We start from the raw sequence: 20095 nt of genomic DNA on the forward strand, positions 1-20095 counted from the left end.
CCAAACGAAGCTAGGGTCTGGGTTAGCCTCTGGCCACAGCCCTGGCTGAGGGAGGGGTTTATCTTCCGCCACAGCTACTCCTGTGGGTGGGAACAAAAGAGGTGGTTGCTATCTCTCCAGGCAAAGAGAGGCAGCTCACAGCACTTCTGTGGGGGCCAGCGACTGTATCTTTGGATTCTTTATAGCTCATTTCAGGCCCTGAGACCTAAACTGCCCTCAGATATTTGTTGTGTGTAAGGTGGATCCATCACGTTGTAGTCGTGGAGTGCTGGAGACGGGGGGGGGGGGGGGGGGGGGGGGGTGCCGGGGGGGGAATGGAGCTTAGAACCCTAGGTTTCTCATTGACACACCCTTGTTCTCGGCTCCAGAGGCATGTGAGTGAGTCGGCAAAGCTGTGGGTTACACTCGTGACTGGGGCCTAAGGTTGTTGCTTGAATCTCTAGAAGTCTTTGAGGCTCCAAGCAGTACTGTGTCTGCAAGGACAAAACTGAGAAATCAACTCTCCTTCCTTTCTGAATTCACAATAGAAAAAGACATGCATTCTTAAGATTCCCTCTGTTCACACACCAAATTCTCTCAAAAATCTACTTGTGAAAAGGAGAGGCGTCTATTGTGACAATTCAGAATGTTGTTTTTAAAGCTCAACTGTCACCCTTCAGAGGTAGAACTTTGTCCAGCTCCTCAGCTCTACTTTCTTGCAATTTCTCCTTCCCTTCCTTCTCTACTACCCACCCCCCTCCTCTTCCGCTTTGTTTCCTGTTTCATTTTCTGGCTCCTGCTCCGACTGGAAAACAAGGAGGCTGAATCTTGTGCTCACAAGGCTCTGGCTTGTCAGAATGGAGGAAGCCTTAGGTGGGATGGGAGGGGTTCTGGGCCTCCAGGGCTGTAAGTAGTGGAGGAGGCAGCTCTCTCTAGTCTGCTGTTAGTCTGCTGCTAAAATGGAGCCTGCAGCCACACAGGGAGCCAGCTGAGCGGCCAGCGCTGTGGGAGAGCCCGGAAGACAGAGCCTTACCCCAGGGCTCCCAAAAGATTCTACACTACTCAGCCACTTCCCTAAAGAAGTAAATATGCCACACCACCAAGAAACGGTTTCATAATACAGATCTCTGACTAAAACAATGTAAGCAGCACACCACCGTTTCTAGAATCCTAGAATGTAAGAAAGTTAGAACATTTCTCTTTCTTGAACTTGCCTGGCTATGCTCTTGCTGTTTCCTCTGCTTGAAATGCTTCACTGCCGACTGGCTGCCCTTTGGCCAACCCACTTCAGGTCTCAGCTGAAAAGCCACCTCCTTGGAGAAGCTTTCTCTGTCTACCTCACCACAATCACCACCCTGTACTTCCCACCACCCTAATTCTGCTCTCTTTATGGCATTTATGATCACCTGGTTGTCCTGTCCATGAATTAGGTATTTGTTTCATTGTCTTGTTTTCCTCTTAGGAATGTAAGTGCTATGGGGGGGAAGGGGGCCTTGTTCACCAAGGTGTTTCCAGCACTTAGTACCTTGTATATTGTGTGTTCTCAGTAAGGATCTAGTGAATACATCTGTTTGTTTAACCTGCACTTTATGGATGAGGAAACTGAGGCTTGGGTGAAAGTGAACAGTTCTGAAGTTACACAGCTAGTGGCCGAGGTGGGATTTGAATTAAAAACCTCCCCCTTTTTTTTTTAACCACCCCACGCTATTTTCAATCTTTCTCAGGTTTACCTCTTTCCCTCTCTTCCTTTTTTCACTCAACTATGGGTCTTTATGGGCTATATTGAAAATTCTACATAGGGCACACCAAGTCTTAACAGCTCCTACCTACTATTTCCTTCATTAAATTCCAATTTTACCTTTTGATTTACTCAACAAAATAGGACTACTGTGTAATGAGGATGAGAACATAACACTGAACAAGACAGAGTCCTTGTCCTCTTGGAGATGATGGTATCCTTTTAAAATTAATCTTTAAATGAACCAAAGGTGAATTATTTTTAATGATAAATGATGCAATTCACAAAGAAGCTAGACATCATAATCCATGATGGTATCATTTGTTACAAGGATTTTATAGCGCTTGGCACAAATTGCTTGATAAAGTTGGGCTATTAAAACTCCCTGAACAAAAAAGGGAGCAAGTGATTTTCCCATTGACGATGTGAAGGAAGTTTGGTAGTTTCCATAGGATTAGGACCATGGAGTGCCTAGAGACAAAATTACTGAGAGACGGCCAAGGCCATCTCTAAATGTGATGGCAGAGCAAAGCAAGGTAGCTAGAGAAGTAAGTTGTCAGGTTGCTCCAAGGAAGCGTGTGCTCTACGAGAACTACTAAACTTCCTTCAGAGTCGGACAAGACCGAGTACCTGAGAACACAATCCTGTGGGAAGGATGGAGTAGCTGATGCTGATCTTGGTTTTGAGGGCATGCCATTATGGGACAAAAGTGACCACACTGGCCTCTGATCTGCCAACTGTTAGCAGGCAGTGCTAATGCCTGTGAGGACAGGCAGATGTGCCTTACCAGAACTTTATGCTGCTGCTTTTCATGTGGATTCTTTCTGTGGGCATTCATTGGCAGTTTTCAAGGATGCTGGATGACGCTAAAATCCATCTTGAAACTAGGGGTGGCACCACCGGAAGCATCCTTTTTGTCCTTGCCATATGTATCACTTGAGGATGCCCATCCACCCTGCGACAGAGACCCCACCCTCCTGTCAGTTTCAGCAGTCAAATGCTGATCCTTTAAAGGCCATGGATACTAGATATTTTCCACCCTTTCTTTGGTGTTTGCCTTTCAGTAGTTAGAAAGCCTTGACCCCACAGAGAGGCCTAGTGGGAAGGTCCTTAGCCACTTGGGGGTGGTAGTGGCTGCAGGGCGAAAGAGCCAATGAGGTTGAGAGTATTGTTTAGGCTGGACTTGGCAGCTCTCCAGTTATGAAAGAAGGTTAAGGTCATTTGGGGGGTGGGGAGGGAGGAGCCTGGGAAAAGAACTGCTGGCCACACCCCTGGGTTCTCCACTGGCTAGGTTCTATTTACTTCTCCAAAGCAAATTACTCACAGCTCAGTGGCCAGCAGTTCTTTCTGCATGTGGTAACTCCAGTCAGAAACTGGAGACCAGGCTAGGCTCCTCCTGCATTGCAGGAGAGCAGATGAAAGGAACCCAGGAAACCAAACTCCTAGGTAATGTTCCACACATAGCCCAGAAATGCACTTTCTTGACTAGAAACTGGAGTTTCAGAGGCCCAGAGCAAAAATTCCCATTAGCAGTATTACTTGCCAAAATATAGATATGAAAAGTTTGCCATTTAGTTTTTTTCCCCCAAGAGTTCTAGTAAGGCAGCTTAGTTGACAAACATTAGCCAGTTGTCTCTATTTCCCCCTCTCTCAATGGAGAAATATACAAACTATTCATTCCTGTCCCTGACCCAAATATTTACAACCACACTTAGTTTGACAAACACTTGATTGAAATCAATGGAACAATTTCACCTCATGTTAAACACAACAAAAACCAAACCTTGCCTGCTGTGCTCCACAACTAGATCCAGTTACTCCTGGTTGTCCTCCAAGCCAGGAAGGAGGTGGAGTGTGTATTAAGAACATGGGCCTTGGAGTCATGGTCCTTTGTGTATGAGCTCAAAGAAGCTCCTTTTCTCAACTATAAAATGGGAGCCAGAATACTTACCTCACAGGCACAGAACTGTTGGGGAATTATTTGCAGTACTATGTTTGGTACACAAGTAGATACTCAATAGAAAGCTGTTGTTTCAAGTTTCACTTTAAATGTCCATGATAGTAGCATTTTCTGCTACTGCTTTTGGTTTCTCCATTGTGTCCCTAAGGAAGTCAGGAAGGGAAAAACTATATATTGCAACATTAACCTTATAAAAGTAACTGTGTCTGGCCAACATCTACCATTTCATTGAAGGACTACTTAGTAAGTGGCTACAATGTGCCAGGCTGTTCTGTAGCACAGGAATATAGAAATGAACTAAATAAACTCCCTGTGCTGAGAGAACTTACATTAATTACAGTGGAAGACAGTAGGTAAGTACAATATACAACAAGTCTGATGGTAACAAGTGCCATAAAGAAAAATCCAGCAGAGAAGAGAAATGAGGCAGGGGAACAGGTTGCTTTTTTCCCCCCTTTTTTGGGGTCATATCACATGGCATGCGGAACTTTCCCAACCAGGGATGGAAACCCATACCCCTTGCAGTGGAAGCAGAATCTTCACCACTGGAACACCAAGGATGTCCCAAATTACTATTTTAAATAAGGTAGCCAGGGAAAGACTCACTGAGACAATATTTGAACAAAGACCCAAAAGAGATGAGGACTTTAGCTATACAGTTATCTGGCAAAAACAGTATTCTAGACAGAGGGAACAGTAAGTGCAAAGGTCCCAAGGTGGAAACAACTCTATATATAGTGGAATGTGCAATGGGGAAGAGAGAAGAGGAAACCAAAAAGTAACAGCAAGCTAGATAACTGAGGGCCATGTAGGTCATAATAAGGATCTGGAGTTAAGGCTGAAGCACTGAAAGATTTTGATCTTAGATTTTAATGGGAGCATTCTGGTTGCTGTGTTGAGAATAGGTTCAAACACCAGGCAAAGCAGAAGCAGGGAGGCCAGTTTGGAGGATATTTTAAAAGTTTAAGAAAGACACAATGGTTTCTTGAACTACAGAGATAGTAGCTGGACTGAGGATTATTTTTTGAAGAATACCAACGGATGAAAGGAGTCAAGGATGTCTTTGGCCAAATGATGGAGTTGCCATTTCCTGAGGCTTCTAGGGGAAGACAGGGGTTTTTAGGCATGTTCAGATTGAACTTCCAAGCAGAGATGTCCAGAAGACAGCTGAATGCTCTAATCTGGAATCAGGGAAGAGAGCTAGTCTGGGGAAATATTTCTAAAAAAAAACAAAACAGATACTCTTTGCCAACTATTTCCAAAAGGTTTCTTTTTCTGGAGTATCATTACTTTCTTTGGCTACTTGAACCCACTTTATTTCAAAAGGCTAATAAGATTTTTTAGTTTCTCTGGTGGTTCAGTGGTAAAGAATCCGCCTGCCAATGCAGGAGATGCAGGTTTGATTCCCCAGGTCAGGAAGATGCACTGGAAAAGAAAATGGCAACCCACTCCAGTATTCTTGCCTGGGAAATCCTGTGGACAGAGCAGCCTAGTAGGCTAGAGAGCTTTCTTAAATTCAGACTTACACTGTGGAAGGTCAAGTGGAATATGGTACAGAAATGACAGGGGCCAGGATGTCACCATTTAGCGAGAGAGCATACATACCAAGGGAGATTTGCAAGAACAAGATGGGTTCCCCCAAGCCCCCCAAAGGTTAAGATTTTAAACAGTTTGAAAATAAAAAGCCTGACAAACGTCTTACCAAGATTTAATGTACATTTATTCTTAACACGTGGAACATATAGTATAAAGATTTCATACTGAATAAATGATATTCATTAAGCCAAAAAAGGAAAAAAGGAGGAATTTACATCAAGTTTTAGCTACATTGTTTGAAATACAAATATGCAGATTTTATCACTGAAAAAATCTCAATTGTGTTTCTTCATCAGGAACTTCAACTGAACCTAGAACTTTTTCACACCTCGATTAGAAAGAAAACAAAAACAAAAACAAAAACCCAGAAAAAAATAAACTATAAGTTGATTGGCTGCTGAGACAGCAAGGACTTTTTACAGAGACCTGTACAGCATCGCACCAAGAGGGGCGATGTCTGGCAAGAGATTAAATAGCTGTGTCTCGCTTTGTGCAGGTCACGAACTCGTTAACTCGTCATACTATAAAGGGGTACCTGGGAGGGGGACCAAACTGTGGGGATCCAAGGGTATGTGCAATGTACAACGTCATATATATACACACGTGGCAGCGCAGCCGCTGCAGCTAAAGGTTAAAACCAGTTCTAAGAGGTGATCTCAGGGTTATTCATACAATCAAGGAGGAGAGAAAGAGGTCAGGGTGTTGTAGGTTCACACATGATACTTTGGGGGAAAAGCCTTTTTTTTTTTCTCCTCAACGTTTAACTAAAAACATTTTTAAAAACTACAGCTTGCTGCTGACCCAGCGTTTTCTCTTGTTTCCATGTGAGACATTATTATTACAGTATGCTTACAGTATCAGGTGTACAGTACAGTACATGAAAGGGTCTACACTCTACTGCACAGGCCTCTCCAGTGAACAGGGTCTGTCCACAACTGCGAACTTCTCGGTTCCTGCAAGATGGTGAATGTACAACAATAAACCACACACAGTTCAGCAGTCACCTTTTTTGTCCTTCAGGGTTTTTTTTTGTACTTTTTTTTTTCCTTTTTTTTTTTTTTTAACCATTAAAAACAGTTATGAAATGTGGCATCCCCTTGATGCAAGGACCGGGAAAGCCATTTTTTATTTTTTTTCCCCAAACTCACTGTAAACAACAGTAACTTTGGTTAAAATAAAAAAAGTCTTCTATGTAGGCAGAGCTTTGTCTTTTCAAATAGGGCAGGGTCCTGAGGGGAGTAAAGTGAGGACAGGGAATAGAAAGGTGAGGGTGAAGAAGGGACGAGAAGGGGGAGGAAAGAGGAAATAGGAAGAGACTTCTTTTCCCGGGGAGAAGCTGGACAGCACAGGGTAAACTGGATTCTGAGGTGGTTTTGCATAAATAAAGGGCAACAGTCAGTTTCTAAGTTCTCCACACACGCACACACACACGGGGAGGGAGGTGTCCCACGGCTGTCATGACTGGCCAATCAAAAACAGTACATCACAAATGACTTGTGAAACCAATGAGTTCATCAACGGTGACACCGAGATGTCCAACAGCCGTGACTCATACAGCGTGAACTCCGAGTGGTTCTCGTCCACCTTGGCCAGGGCCAGCAGCGCACGGGCAGCCCGTCGCATCATGTCCACACTAGTTGGCTCAAAGGGCGGGTTCTGCATGTGGAGCAGGCTGGCCTGGCTCTGCTGGAACTGTGTGGCCGCAAGGCTGTCCTCCAGGAAGCCCAGGAGGTTGCCGATGCTGCCCTTCTGCACTGCGATGGCACGGGCTGCCAGGCTGTCGCCCTGTGCCAGGTTGGCCAGCAGGACTACAGCCATCTCCCGGCACACTGGGTTCTTTCGGTCACTGAGGAAGCGCACCATGGTGCTATACAACTTCTCCAGGCGGCTGAAAGGGGGCGTGGCCAGGATCAGGTCCACATTGTTGTCCTGGATGCTGAGTTTGCTGAGGGTTTCCAAGACCAGTCTCTGGGGGGAAAGGACGGCGTTGGGGCCCAGGGTGGAGAAGGGGTCCTGGGCTTCAGCTGAAGGGCAGACTGCCCAGTGTAGGAGTCCGTCCAGGACAGGCAGGCAAATGCTCTCGGGGTATGGGGAGAGGTCCAACTGCCCCGAGATGTTGGCGAGCGTGACCAAGGTGTTTTCCCGAAGCATCTCCAAGCAGTCCCACCACCACTCCACTTTGTTGCAGCTCACCCCTTGGTCCTGCTCCTCCTCCTTCTCGTAAGTTAGTGGTGCCTGCTTCCGTTCTGGGTGCTTGTGGTGCAGAAGGATCAGCTTGCCCAGGATCAGCAGCAGCCCCGGGTGTTTGGACATCTCAAAGTCGTTGCCTGGCACAAATGACAGGCTTCGGATGGTGTTGGAGACACAGATGCAGCGTTTGGCAAGGGAATCCTGCCAGTCCAGAAGGGTACACAGTGGGGTCTCATCTTTACTGTGGGGTTCATCCTCTAGGATTTTGATGTTCCGATGGCTCTGCGCTGGGCTGATGCCGAATGGAAACTTACTGCTTTCCTTCGTGGCCTCTACACTTTTAGCTCCCTCCTCGGTCAGTGTGCTAGACCTTGTGGACAACATGTCATCCATAGTGGCCGTGATCCGTTTTTCTGGAGGGCCATCAGGCGGGGGGCCCTCCTGCTCTGTTGTCCCTGGTGTGCCCTCTACTGCTGTGACATACTTCCGAGGGACTGGTAGGCAGGGCACGTGAGGCCGGGAAGGCAGCAGCTCTGTCTTGCTCTCAAAGTGGGTCTGGATATGCTCAGTGGTGTCGCCCCCACCAATCCGCCAGTGCAGCAGGCCGCTGTCAAACTCCTGCACGCGCCCAAGCTTATCTGAGCAGTCCACCACAAACGGGTCATTCTTCTGCACGATCTTTACTGGAAGCTTGTCAAACTTACTAATCAGTTTCTCCTCACTATTCTCTGAGGCTGCTTTGTCCTTGCCCGAAAAGGCCATCTCCTCATCATTTTCAATTACTTCCTCCTCTTCCTCCTCCTCTAGTTTGGGACCTAGCAGGTCTTCCTCCTCCTCCCCCTCCACAGGGGCTGGACTAGACGCTTTGCTGAATCTCCCAGGGTCCAATAGTGTTCTCTGTCCTGGGTCACCCACCTCGTACTCCTTTAAAATGCCAAAGATCTCAATCAGGCAACGTCGGAAATATTCCACAAGGAGTTCGAGCAACCCTGGGAGCTAAAAGAGAAAGAATAGGAACTAAATTAAGGGAGAAAAGTGGCTAAGAAGAGAATCCTTGACTTGAGAGGCCTGCCAAGGTCTTCTCTCTAACCTCTTCCCTTCCAGATCACACATCTGTATCACTGGGAGAGTCAGGGTTCTTTCCCAAAGGCCGTTCACAAAGCAAGTCACTGATTTCTTCTCTGCCTAGCACAAAGTTCTTCCTTCAGCCCAATCTTCACAGAAGCCTGCATCTGCAGATGGCCATGCTGACCAGCAACTCTGTACCTCACCTACCAGGGCCACCCACCTCCCCACCTCGCCTTTCTCAACCAACTCCTGCTTTTCTTCACCAGGCCGTTCCCTACCCACTGAGTCACTGGCATTGTCCCTCTAGGAGGCCACTCTACATTCCAGTGCAAGTGAAGCCCAAGGCTAGGCATGCTGGGATGATGCCTTCCAACACAAGGCAGGCTGGACACATGTTTGTCTACTCTTCCCCAAGCTCCCCAGCTTTCCAGGAGGCTGGACCTCTGTGCATCACGTAACACAGTAAATGGGATGAGGCTTATGCTCTCTAAACACTGCTCCAAGCTGGTACAACTTTCCAGCTTAGATCCTGTACAGGCTATTTCCTACCCCTAGCAGAAAACATTAATCCAGTCAGATTAATCTCTGGCTGAAGAGTATAACTGAAAGGAAAAAATAGGGCTTTAGATTTAAAAAGGGGTCCAGGTTTGAATTCTGGCTTTTCCAGGAACTATCTGTATGATTTAAAATACTGAGCTGTAGCTTTCCTATCTTTCCACTGAAAATGATGCAAATTCCTAAATTTCATAGCGTTGTTCTGAGGTTTAAATGCAATATGTCAAGTGCCTGGCTTATGGAAATTGCTCGATCAATATTTGTTCCTTTCTTTCTCATGGGAACCAGGCTTTGGATTCAGAAAGACTGCTAACAGCTGTGTGAACCTGGGCAAAAATAAGACTCTGAGCCTATTTACTCATCTCTAAGCGGCCACACCTGCTCAGATGGCTACAGTGAAGATGACACAAAAGACCTAGCACGAAGTGAGGGCATGGTAAATGGAACTATTAATAACATTGCCCCGCCAGTCAATTCCTTGACAGATGAGCTGGGAGGTACTGAGGATGATCAAAAGACAGAGTAGGATGGTGCAGAAGAACCTCTTCCTAGCTGAGAAAACTCCAGCTACATGTCTCTGGAGAGAAGGTTTGGAATTTGGAAAGCCACCTCTGTGTTAACCTCTCCCACTGCCCCACAATGTACATTTCTTCACACTTTTCATTCTACATCTCAGGAAAAATGGGTGTCAATAAAGACTTCATCTATTCAGCATGGGTGAAGAAAGAAAGGGAAAATAAAGAAACTGCTCTGCTCACGGACAGAGACCACAGGTTCATGGATAGAGACCCCGGGTTCTTTTTGGTCTAGAAAATATGCCGTCCTCATTGGCAGAATCTGCCCTTCTTACCAATACCAAGAAGCTTCTCCCAAATTCCCTTTGAAGTCAGTCCTGATCGACTAACACAAATTATCAGGCCTATGGCCAGTGGCAAAGTATTGGCACAGAAGGTATCAAAACAACAAGTGAAATAAAGGCAACCATGTTGGCCAGGGAGGGTGTAATTCCCTGGTCACTTAGCACCATCTACCTTAAGAAGATCCCAGGCCCTCCCGGTGTTCCTCCAGCACCTGGACTCACCTGACTGAGGCTGAAAGTCATGATGCTGTTGTCATCGTACAGCAGGATGTTAATGGTGTCTAATGCCCACGTGCTCTCTGCCAGCAGCCCAGACTTGAGGGACATCATTACCCGCCATGCCTCCGGGGTTCCTGAAATAAACCTCCACGTCGTCCATCCACCACGCCCAGGTTGGCAGGAGGCCCCCCACCCCAGAGCTGGCTCATTAGTCAGGCTACTCTGAAGAGAACACATGGTGAGAGGCACTTCCCATCTGCCCCTCGTGGCTTCTAGGCTCGCTTAGGACATCACTGCGTGGCAATTCCTTTAGTAAAGCCTGACATCGGCTGATTTCTTCCTTACTCAAAGTTCTTTGGCTCTATTTTAGTCAACACTGGACCAGATTTTAACTCATCCAGAACATCAGGATGGAGAGAGAACACTGAACCAGATGTAAAGAGGCAGATTAAGCAACCCAATCAAGGAGGTCTCCTTACCAATGTCTTTCATTGTGAGCCGCCTCCTCTGCTTCAACACAGGCTGTGTGGCTTCAACAGAGCCAGGTGGGAAGGTGATGTCCCGCCGAATCATAGGGGGCTGCACAGGAGCAGGTGCTATGTGCGAGGCGGGTACTGGGGGCCCTGCCTTCTGCATCTTCATCCCAGAGTGCAGGAATGGAGACTTGCTCGGAGAGGTGCGGTTCTCCATTGGCCGGGGCAGGGGAGCGGGGCTGGATACCTGAGGAATGTGATTCTGCATGCTTGGTGGGGGCTGGTAGTTGGCTGGAGGGGGCCTTGTCATGGGGGGCACGGGGGCAGAAGGACCATAGGGGGGCTGGCGTGTGCCATGGGAAGGCCACGGGCCTTCATGGTTGGCCCTCTGATCCGTGTGCAGCATTTCATCTGTTCGGTTCACGCCATGATAGGCGGGGCCTTGCGGGGCCGAGCCCGTGCTCTGCCTGTTGGCGTAGTTGTAGGTCATGTCATTGCGCCCCTGCCACATGGTGCCTTGCTGGGCAACCTCAGCCGATGCCTGTATGGGGCCGCCCATCATCTGTGGTGGCATGTTCTGCTGGGCATTGGAGCCAGGGGGTGCTGAGACACGGTCCCGGCCAAACTGGAATGGAAACTGGTTCTGGGGGCCGCCTGCTGGTCGGCGCTCAGTAGCAGCGGCGGCAGTGGCAGGATAGGCGTTTCCGTACTGGTTGTACACGTCCTGCTGAGGGGGAGGCTGAGCAGATTGCTGCTGGTTGGCAGGCGGGGGCTGGGCGGGGGGCAGCTGCTGCTGCTGGGGCTGCCCCTGCCCCGCGCTGTACGGCACGCTGTACATCTCCCCTTCGTGCCGCTTGGCAGGAGGGCCGTAGGTGCCATCCATCGGCCGCTTGTAATTCTAACACGGGGACAGAAGCAGAGAGAAAGTTAACACTCTGCATTCAGGGATGCAAGACCACAGCTGCTAAGATGAGACACCAGACACGTGCTGGGGCTTACTTCTGGCCCTCTAGGAGAGGGGACACAGACTCCACGGGAACAAAGGAGTCACCTTTACGGAGTTAATCTTTTGAAGCTCCTTCTGAAAGCAAGAATCATTCTCTATTCCCTCTGGCTTTCCCTTGCTCTACGCAGAAAAATGTAGAAAGGTTCAAAAATCAAAATACAAAATACCCTAACCCTCGTGGAGCACTGGAGATGGGCCTGGACCCCAAACAGGGGAAGAAGAGACTGAAGGCTTGGCTCTTCACACAAAACTGGCTGTCGGGGTGGGAGAAGAACGCCAAGGAATCTAAAGGGACTCCTCAACTTGGCCTGCTGACAAGGCTCCTGGGGGAACCTGTGGGTCAGCCCACCCACTGCCCTCCTCACCTGCTGCTGCTGATACACTGTGGTCTGCTGGCTGGGGAAGGGGCTGCCGGAAGGGGTGCCTTGAGCGGAGAACTGATTGCCATAGGAATCATGTCTGTGGGCAGGAGAGAAGTGGACGATCAGGGTGGGAGTGGGGAAGCCTGAATCACAGCAGCGTGGCAACCAGGCTTTACTCACCGCTGCTGCTGCTGCTGCTGCGGCGGGTAACGGCTGGGAGAATACATCCCCGAGTCTGGGTTGGAAGGCATGAGATTCGGCTGCGGGGCCCCAGTGCCCATGTTTCCCTCGGGTCCTATGCCAGGCTCCGTCCTAAACAAAACCGGAAGAGCAGGTTGAGTCCATGATAGCTGTGGGGTGTTGGGGGTGGGACGGGGTGGGGGTAGGGGGACATGCTTACCTCACTCTGTCATAAGGACCTCCATAGGGATAGTGCTGTCGCGGTCCCATTGCCACATTTCCCAGCCCAGGGCCGGCAGCTCGACTGTAGGGGTCCCCCATCCCGCCATTGGGGCCCTGACCTGAGGACATGAAGGGATCGTTCCCCGGAGCTGAGAGCAAAAGGGAAGGCAGTAAGTAAACTGGTGGGTCAGCAGGCCGAGCAACGTCTGCCTCGCCTGCCCCAAAGACCCAGACCCTCTTCAGAGCTCAGGTTTGTTCCAACTGTTTTCCTGACCGGTTTGAAACAGAGATCTAGAAAGGCCCCAACTAGCAAAGAACATGTACTTGTAAAGGATGATGTGTGAGCCCAAGGAGAAGACGACAAGAAAGGAGGATGAAGGGGATGGCGTGACGAGCAACAAGAACCTTAAGCCACTCCAACGCCCCCGTGCCCTGTCCCTGCCCTCAATGACAGAAGGCCAACAGCAGTCGGTCACCTTTCCTCATGCTGCCGTAAGGATCCTTATTTGGCTCATAGGACATGCGCCCCATCATGTCGGAGGTATTCATACTGGGCTGGTACCCAGGGTTTGGAGTCATGGAATTCCGCTTCTGGAATGTGGGGTCACTTCCATCAGGAAAGGCATCCTGGATCCCAACCGAATTGCTCCTACTCAAGAGTGAAGGGAGCCAATTAGACCCTAAATAAAGCAATTCCTCCAATACCGCAGGTCACATGGGAGTCACTGGTTGGAGAAGCAGGGTCACACCCTGGGTTGCACAGGACCTCGTGCACCCTGTCCAGGCCCCCCAGGCTGCCTGGCCCTGCTCCTGGCCTTACCTCATGCCTGGTAAGGGGGGGATCTGGCTGTGCGGTGTGGATGCTGGAGTTGGTGGCTTCAGGTCTCCTCCTTCTGCCATAGAGCTGCTGGTTGACTGAGGTGTCTGTGGCCCCTGCATCGACCCTGATCCCGCTGTGGACAATGATACAGGATGAGCAGGAAAACTCTCGTAGAAACACACAAACGCCCTAGGATCTCTTTGAAGAGGAACACTAAAAAGGCTAGAACTAGGGTTCTTTAAAACCTAAATCACCCTTCTCAGCAGGAGATCTGCAAGGCCAGTAAAAAAGAAGGGAATTTCAGGGCTCCATCTCTTCTCGCTGCTGTTCACGTTTGGAGACCATTAGCATGCTGGTGATGACGTGAGTCTCTGTCAAGATTCCCAACTCCTTTTCTTTACTTTCCCAAGGACCCTGTCTAACCTATTATACCTTGTAATGCTGGTACACAAGCTGCCAGGGCCCTAAGAGGCCCTGGAAAGCTGGGTTGGCGAGGTTCCCTCTTACCCCAAACCTGCAGAGCACTGTAGGAACCTAGGAACTCCTGTTCTCAAGCATCTAACCCAATGTCACCAGCAGTTCGAATGTTCCCCGAAGCTGATGAGCACAATACCAGTAATTAACGCTTCCATTAGTTACCATTCTCAGCAGCAGATACCCTGCGGCTTGGGCCTCCCCAGCTGATGAGTCATCTCAGGCACTGCTTACACCCTCGGAGGTCAACCCCAGGGCACATGTGTTCACACCCACCTTACAGGAGCCCTGGCCTTCCTCCCTCACCATGCCTGTCCAGGCCCCATCCTCCTCTCAGAAAGGAGGGTGGGCAGAGGCGCTCTGGCAGAGTGCTCCATTCATATTCCCGCCCCACGCCCTCCTTCCCATTTCCTTCCCATTCACTGCCATCTCAACTCCCTGGGGAATTCAGGGCTCTAGTCTGAGCAGCATTCTAAGGCACTGACATCAGTGGGCCAAGGCTCCCAGATGGCCTGCCTCACTGCTATTTGTCAGATTTCCCGACTTGTTCAGTGTCCCTCCCACTCACTAGTTTACAAACATTTGGCAAGGCGCCAGGTGCACAATGAAAATTTAAACTTAAGGGTTGCTGCAAACTACCTCCCAAGGGAGGTGCCACTGCCCGCTCTTCAGCCTGCCAACCTGTTATGCTCAGTCATAGGACAGGACAGAGCACACATCCCTGGCAGTGGCCACTGGTGAATGAGGAGCCTAGGCCCTGGAATGCTACCCCTGCAGGGTGAGCCTTGGTGAGGCTGCTCACCCCATCCTTACCAGGTGAGGGAGGCTGGATCTTGGGCTGGGACTTCTTGGAATCAGCAGCTGCAAAGATGTCTGGGGGAGGGTCTTCTCCCCGTTCGATCTTGCACTCAAAGGCATAGAGACACTGGATGTACTGTTTTTTCAAGGAGCTGGCAGCACTGCTTGAGGTGCCGACATTGAGGTTGGTCGCAAGTTCCCGCCACTTCTTGTTCTTGTTGACCTGTACAACCAACCACAAGAGTCGGGGTGCATCTTCCATCTGGCCTTCCTACCCATATACCCCGAACCCCATCAGGCGACTGACCAGGTATTCATCTTGTAAAAGCAGAGTTCTCAGTTAACCACAGAAGTTACCCTTGCTTGGTAGATAGTACACAGCCAACATGAAATCCATGGCTTCCCTCTACCCTCAGCAGATCACTGCAACTGTCAGACAGCGCTTATTCAAAATAGGGCGAACTCTACATCACTATTAGTCAGAGAAATCAGAATTCAGAAGGTATGTGCTTTGCGTTACACAAGTGTACTGCTGAAAAACGATGTGCAAAGCACCATCAGATCCAAATCATACTTTACATGCACTGATAAAAACTAACATTTTATAAAATGGAGATGTGTGGCAATATCAACAACCACCCTGCCTGACTTACTGTGTCAATCTGGGGGTTTTCATATCTGATTTTTTTTTTTCCTCTCAGTGTGGGGCTTCTTGCAAATTTGACATCCTTGTGTCCCTGCTCCCGCATCTCAGTGACGTATGACTGCAAGCCCCTTGCCCTCAGCAGTCACTGTCCTAACTGTCCAGGAGATGCTTCAGGCCCCATGACTTCTTTTTTACCTTCCCAGGGACCAGTCTAGAGCTCTGCTTCCTTTCCTCAGCTTCAGAACACACTGTCTCCCACCCCTACAATTAGTCTGTCTGCTTTAGCCAGGCAGGATTCCTTCTTCACGTAATTGTTTTTTGACTGCGCTGCACAACATGCAGGATCTTAGTTCCCCAACCAGGGCACGACCCCGTGTCCCTTGCAGTGGCAGGATCTAACCACTGGACCACCAGGGAATTCCCCTTGAGGTATTCTTATATTTATTCGTCCACCATGTGATAAGCCTGTCTCTCAAGGGCTACAAACACCAACTTTCCAGTCCCAATCCACAGGGAATTCAAATGTTTTGACACCTGCTGATATGGTACCTATGACACCAGAGACAAGAGTGATAAGGAAGCAAAGGAAGGAACAGTTTAGATGGAGGGGAAATGACCAGGAACACTTCCTATAGCAGGCAATGTCTGAGCTGAGACTTGGAAGGCTGGAGGTGGCATTGGTAGGGTATATTCCAGACCCTTTCCCATCTTCATGCCATCAGGGCTAGTCAACTGGAACAGCTCCTCCCTTGACCCAGACCCTGTTAATCCTTCAGAAGAGCTCAGGACTCATCTTTTGCCTTCTTGGAGCCTTCACAAACTAACTCGTAACACCACTCTATCTTCTCTGACCTGTCTTTAGAGTTCAATCACATCACAGCATCTAAAAGGCTGGCAACCTTTTGGAAACTGGAAGTCAGACCCCTGGGCTTTGGGATTCCCTCTATACCTCATTTTAGGTCCGGTGAATCCAGAAGCCCATGCAATAAAAAAGTATGCCAAACCTAACCCAATGCCCATTTTCTCTACACGTAGGAGTGCCCTGACTATGAGAACTCAACACCAGGGAGAAGGGCAGCAATGAACCCAGGGTCACCTCAGAAGCCTGCTGGGGCTCTGCTTCCCACGCTGGTTATGTGGCAGTGTGCACGTGTCTTGTTTTATTTTGTTTTCCTTTTGTGAGGGAGGGGAATAAAGCCTGAGGGAGAAGGAATTCATAACTGACTGTTGGTTGGCTTCATTCCAATCATTTTCTCTTCTGCTGGTGACAGCTGTTTTCCTCTTCTGATTTAGAAGATTTGGAGTCCACCCCTTCCCACTATGCATCCCCCTGAGCTCAGCTGCACATTCAGATCCAATAGCAAGCTCCTGGTATGATGACTACAGGACATACATAGGAAGAAAGTTTGCAAGGCACGATGGGCTGTCTGCCAGGATTGCCTCACCTGTTTGACTCTCGGGCTGAGTATAAAATAAAGATTTAAGCTATCAGGGCAGGCGCAAGGCTCAGGGTGGTATTCAGTTCGGGTTTCCAGTGGAGATTAATCCATTCATTTAAGTCTCCCATACAGAGTAACTAAACACAATTTCCCACCTACTACTTCCTTCATAAACTATTTCTACTTAATAGCTCCTGAAGTCCCGTCTCCACTGGGAAGCTTTCTATTCTGGCTTCCCTTGTACCACCCTGCAGACCAATGTACGTGACACAAATCTTGCTCCAAGTTTCATTTGATTATTATCTCCAGCTTTCAAGAGTCTAGCAGGATACACACTGTCCCTACATTACAAGTAAGAAAAATGAAGGCTCAGAGTGGTTATACTTCTTGATTGATCACTCAGGTTGTAAGTGGCTAAGAAAGAATTCAAAACCAGACCCCTCTCTGAATCTTGCCCTTGTCTCATACTCCAAACTGCCTGCCATGGAATCAGAATGCTCATAGACTTGCCCTGATTTGCAACTCAGGGGGACTCTGGGAACATGTAAAATAATGCTAATACTTCACGCTACCCATGGAGACCTCAGCCTCCTCCTGCAGCCTTGTCTTCTGGAAGGCCTGGGCTCCCTGGCCTGTCAGTATGTGACTCAGAGAGCAGGGGAGGGTGATGTGCCTGTGGGAGGCGTGGCACCAGTGAGGCCACTGAGTACCTACAGAAAGGCTTGTTGAAACCACAGGGGGAGCCAAGTGCCAGGCACTCACCTGAGTCAATCCACCAATTTCCTTCACAGACACATAGAGGCGGTACAGGTCCAGAGGTTTCCTACCCACAGCAGGCAGATTTGTCATGCCCATGGCCTTCTCCTCCGTGAAGGCCAGATAACGGTCCACCCACATCTTCCTCTCAGGCTCACCACCCAGCTCATACAACTTGGTGATCTTCTCATTGGTTGTAGTAGAAGAACTGGATTTCTGGAAGGGGCAGGTCAAGATTCATAGGAACTGGTCAGATTCAAAGCCTATGCTAGGGGTCTCAGAAGCCCCTTGATTAGGGCAGTAGTAAAGCTTCTCATTCTGGGGTGGTCACTCACATCTGCCCTGCCTTCACAAAAACCAAAAGGGAGCTAGACCTTCCTGTAAAGAAAGCAAGCTAACCCTGCCTATACATTAGGTATTGAGTGCTGTGCCAGAGGCCTTTACACATTAGGTATTACAAATCATCCTTCTCTTAAAAGGTAAGGCAGCAGGCACCAAGGAGGCCATGCCTAAGATCTCCTAGTGTTTCAGTAGCAGGACTGAGAGTCAAACCCTTGTCCACCTGACATCAGTGTCACTAATACACCCACACCATTACCCAGGAGCCTGGACACGCTTTAACAGACGTTTCAGAGAACTCAAGAAACTCAAAAATATGACCTTGAGACAATAGACTAAAATGAAAAGGAACTTTTCCTCCTCTCAAGAAAGGAAGGGTTCTGCTTGAATGGCTTTGGATGACTATCCAAGACATGAGGATGACTAAAAGGGTCTGGAAGCCAGAGGTGAACGTCCACAAGAGGTGGCAGTTATGATTGTTATTTCCCCTACTTTATAAGGTAGGGAAAATGAGGTATGACGAAGGGCAGAAATATTTTAAATGACTCAAATACTGAGCAGATCCCCAGAATGCCACACAGCCCAACAGAGAGCACACCCAGGACCAACCTGAGAGAGGTCAAGGACCCAAAGCCCACCTGCCTCTTCTCCCCCTTTATGGAACATAGGGCACCAACCAATCCTGCTGTTCTGAGTCCAGGAAGGTCCAGGAAGACAACAACCAGTCACCCATGACATACGTCATCTATCAGTACATAAGGACAGGGGTCACAGTTTCAGAGAGTACAGCGTAGAGAATTCTACTCTGCCAGTCTGGCATTTCCTCTGTATCAGACAGCCATGAGAAAACGCTATGTTATTTACATTAGGACCCCTTGGGCTAACTCAAACCTAATTCAATGAACGATTATCCTGGGACCCTTCATGGTTAAGAAGAGGTAACAGCAGCCTTTGCCAAGATTATCTAGTCGGTGTCATATAAAAGGCTGGAGGTCTAATCACCCTCTCTTCTTTTTCCTTCCTATCACTGAAAGGATGGGACAGAAAGTTGAGGAGTCAAGATATAAGCCATTACCTTGGATTTAGATTCCGTCTTGGGTGTCCCATCTGCCTTGTTGTTCATTTTGGAGGCTGGAGTTAACTTGACATCCCCAAGACCCATCATCTCTGGACTGGCTGCCATTCCTACAACAGGAGAGAAAAGTCCGATGGGTTTGTGACACAAAGACCATTCTGGAAGAAATCCCTGGGGTGAGCAATGCCTATGACTTACCTGCTGAATTGTTGGCCATGGTTCCACCCATGGGATATGGGGGTCCCTGAGGGTTGATCATGCCAGCCATACTATTAATCCCCTGTCCATAGGGAGGTCCAGTTCCCATTATGCCCCCTTGATTCATATTGGGGTAGCCGGGTGGCCTAAGGAAGAAGATGCAGAGTGTGAGAGACAAGAGTTAGAGACACTAAGCTTTCAAATTAGGACTTGAGATAAACAGGGCTGTGTGAGCCAAGATCACCTAGTTAGGCTTACAAGGGAAAGTCTTATGGGTCCCACAAACTACAACCACGCCATAGATATTCTTATTTTCTACCACCCACAGAAAGTTCTAAGAGGGTTTAAGCTCCCAAAAGGAAATCATCGCTCAATTTTAAAGGATGCACTCCTTGAAGAATGGAGTCTTACTGTGTCTCTTAAATACTACTTCCCTTTAAGGCATCTCCAAAGTCAAGCTGTGTTTCCATTTAGGGGCCCTCGCTATGGCAAAAGGCCTAGACTAAATGCTCAGTTTTATTACTCTGTCATGTCACCCCAACCAAACTCGCAACATAGCACCTGGAGGGGCTGTGCATTTTTAACTATGCCTAAAAAAAAAAAACAAACCTTAGTTTTATTTATTTTTTTGGCCACACTGCACAGCTTGTGGGATCGCAGTTCCCTGACCAGGTATTAAACTTGAGCCATGGCAGTGAAAGCCAGAATCCCAACCACTAGGCCACCAGGGAACACCCCTTTGTATTCCTCCTTGATGGGCCTACTGCAAACTTTGTGTTTCTATCATCCTAAAGCACTACCAAATCCACCTCTCTTTATTCAGTTACCCTAGTCTACCTTTGTTCACCAACATCCCAGGTAAGAGTCACTTTAAGAACTGTCAGCATCAACAATGGGGTACACAGACAGAGCCTTCAGAAACAGCAGAATCACAGTCACTGAAGCCAGTGGCCAAGGAAGAGATGAATGTTGGAGTCATAAACCAAATCACACGAGCCTTCTGCACTTTTGCACCAGAGTCAAATACAAAGGACCACACAGAAGAGTAAGAGAGATGGCAAACCACAACCTCACCATCCTCCATTTCCCACGCCACAGACCCAAATCATGTGCATCATTAAAAACATTTTTGGAAACCAAGAA

General features: G+C 48.5%; 1 protein-coding gene across 2 annotated transcripts in view; it reads right to left on the minus strand.

Annotated features, from left to right (window-relative positions):
- Positions 1-5385: 5385 nt before the first annotated feature.
- The window catches only part of ARID1A (AT-rich interaction domain 1A), a 68500-nt gene continuing 53790 nt past the window's right edge, over positions 5386-20095 (minus strand). For both annotated transcript variants that reach the window (XM_052662238.1, XM_052662230.1), the window contains exons 9-20: positions 18953-19098; positions 18755-18864; positions 17347-17556; positions 14515-14722; positions 13228-13360; positions 12884-13059; positions 12406-12556; positions 12186-12317; positions 12009-12102; positions 10644-11535; positions 10168-10298; positions 5386-8459 (exon numbers count right to left, since the gene is read on the minus strand). In XM_052662238.1, coding sequence (XP_052518198.1) covers positions 6729-8459; positions 10168-10298; positions 10644-11535; positions 12009-12102; positions 12186-12317; positions 12406-12556; positions 12884-13059; positions 13228-13360; positions 14515-14722; positions 17347-17556; positions 18755-18864; positions 18953-19098 — 4114 coding nt within the window. In that variant the 3' untranslated portion in view covers positions 5386-6728. The remainder of the gene's footprint in view (positions 8460-10167; positions 10299-10643; positions 11536-12008; positions 12103-12185; positions 12318-12405; positions 12557-12883; positions 13060-13227; positions 13361-14514; positions 14723-17346; positions 17557-18754; positions 18865-18952; positions 19099-20095) is intronic.

This window comes from Budorcas taxicolor, chromosome 2 (genome assembly GCF_023091745.1).
Source record: "Budorcas taxicolor isolate Tak-1 chromosome 2, Takin1.1, whole genome shotgun sequence".
Classification (NCBI taxonomy): domain Eukaryota; kingdom Metazoa; phylum Chordata; class Mammalia; order Artiodactyla; family Bovidae; genus Budorcas; species Budorcas taxicolor.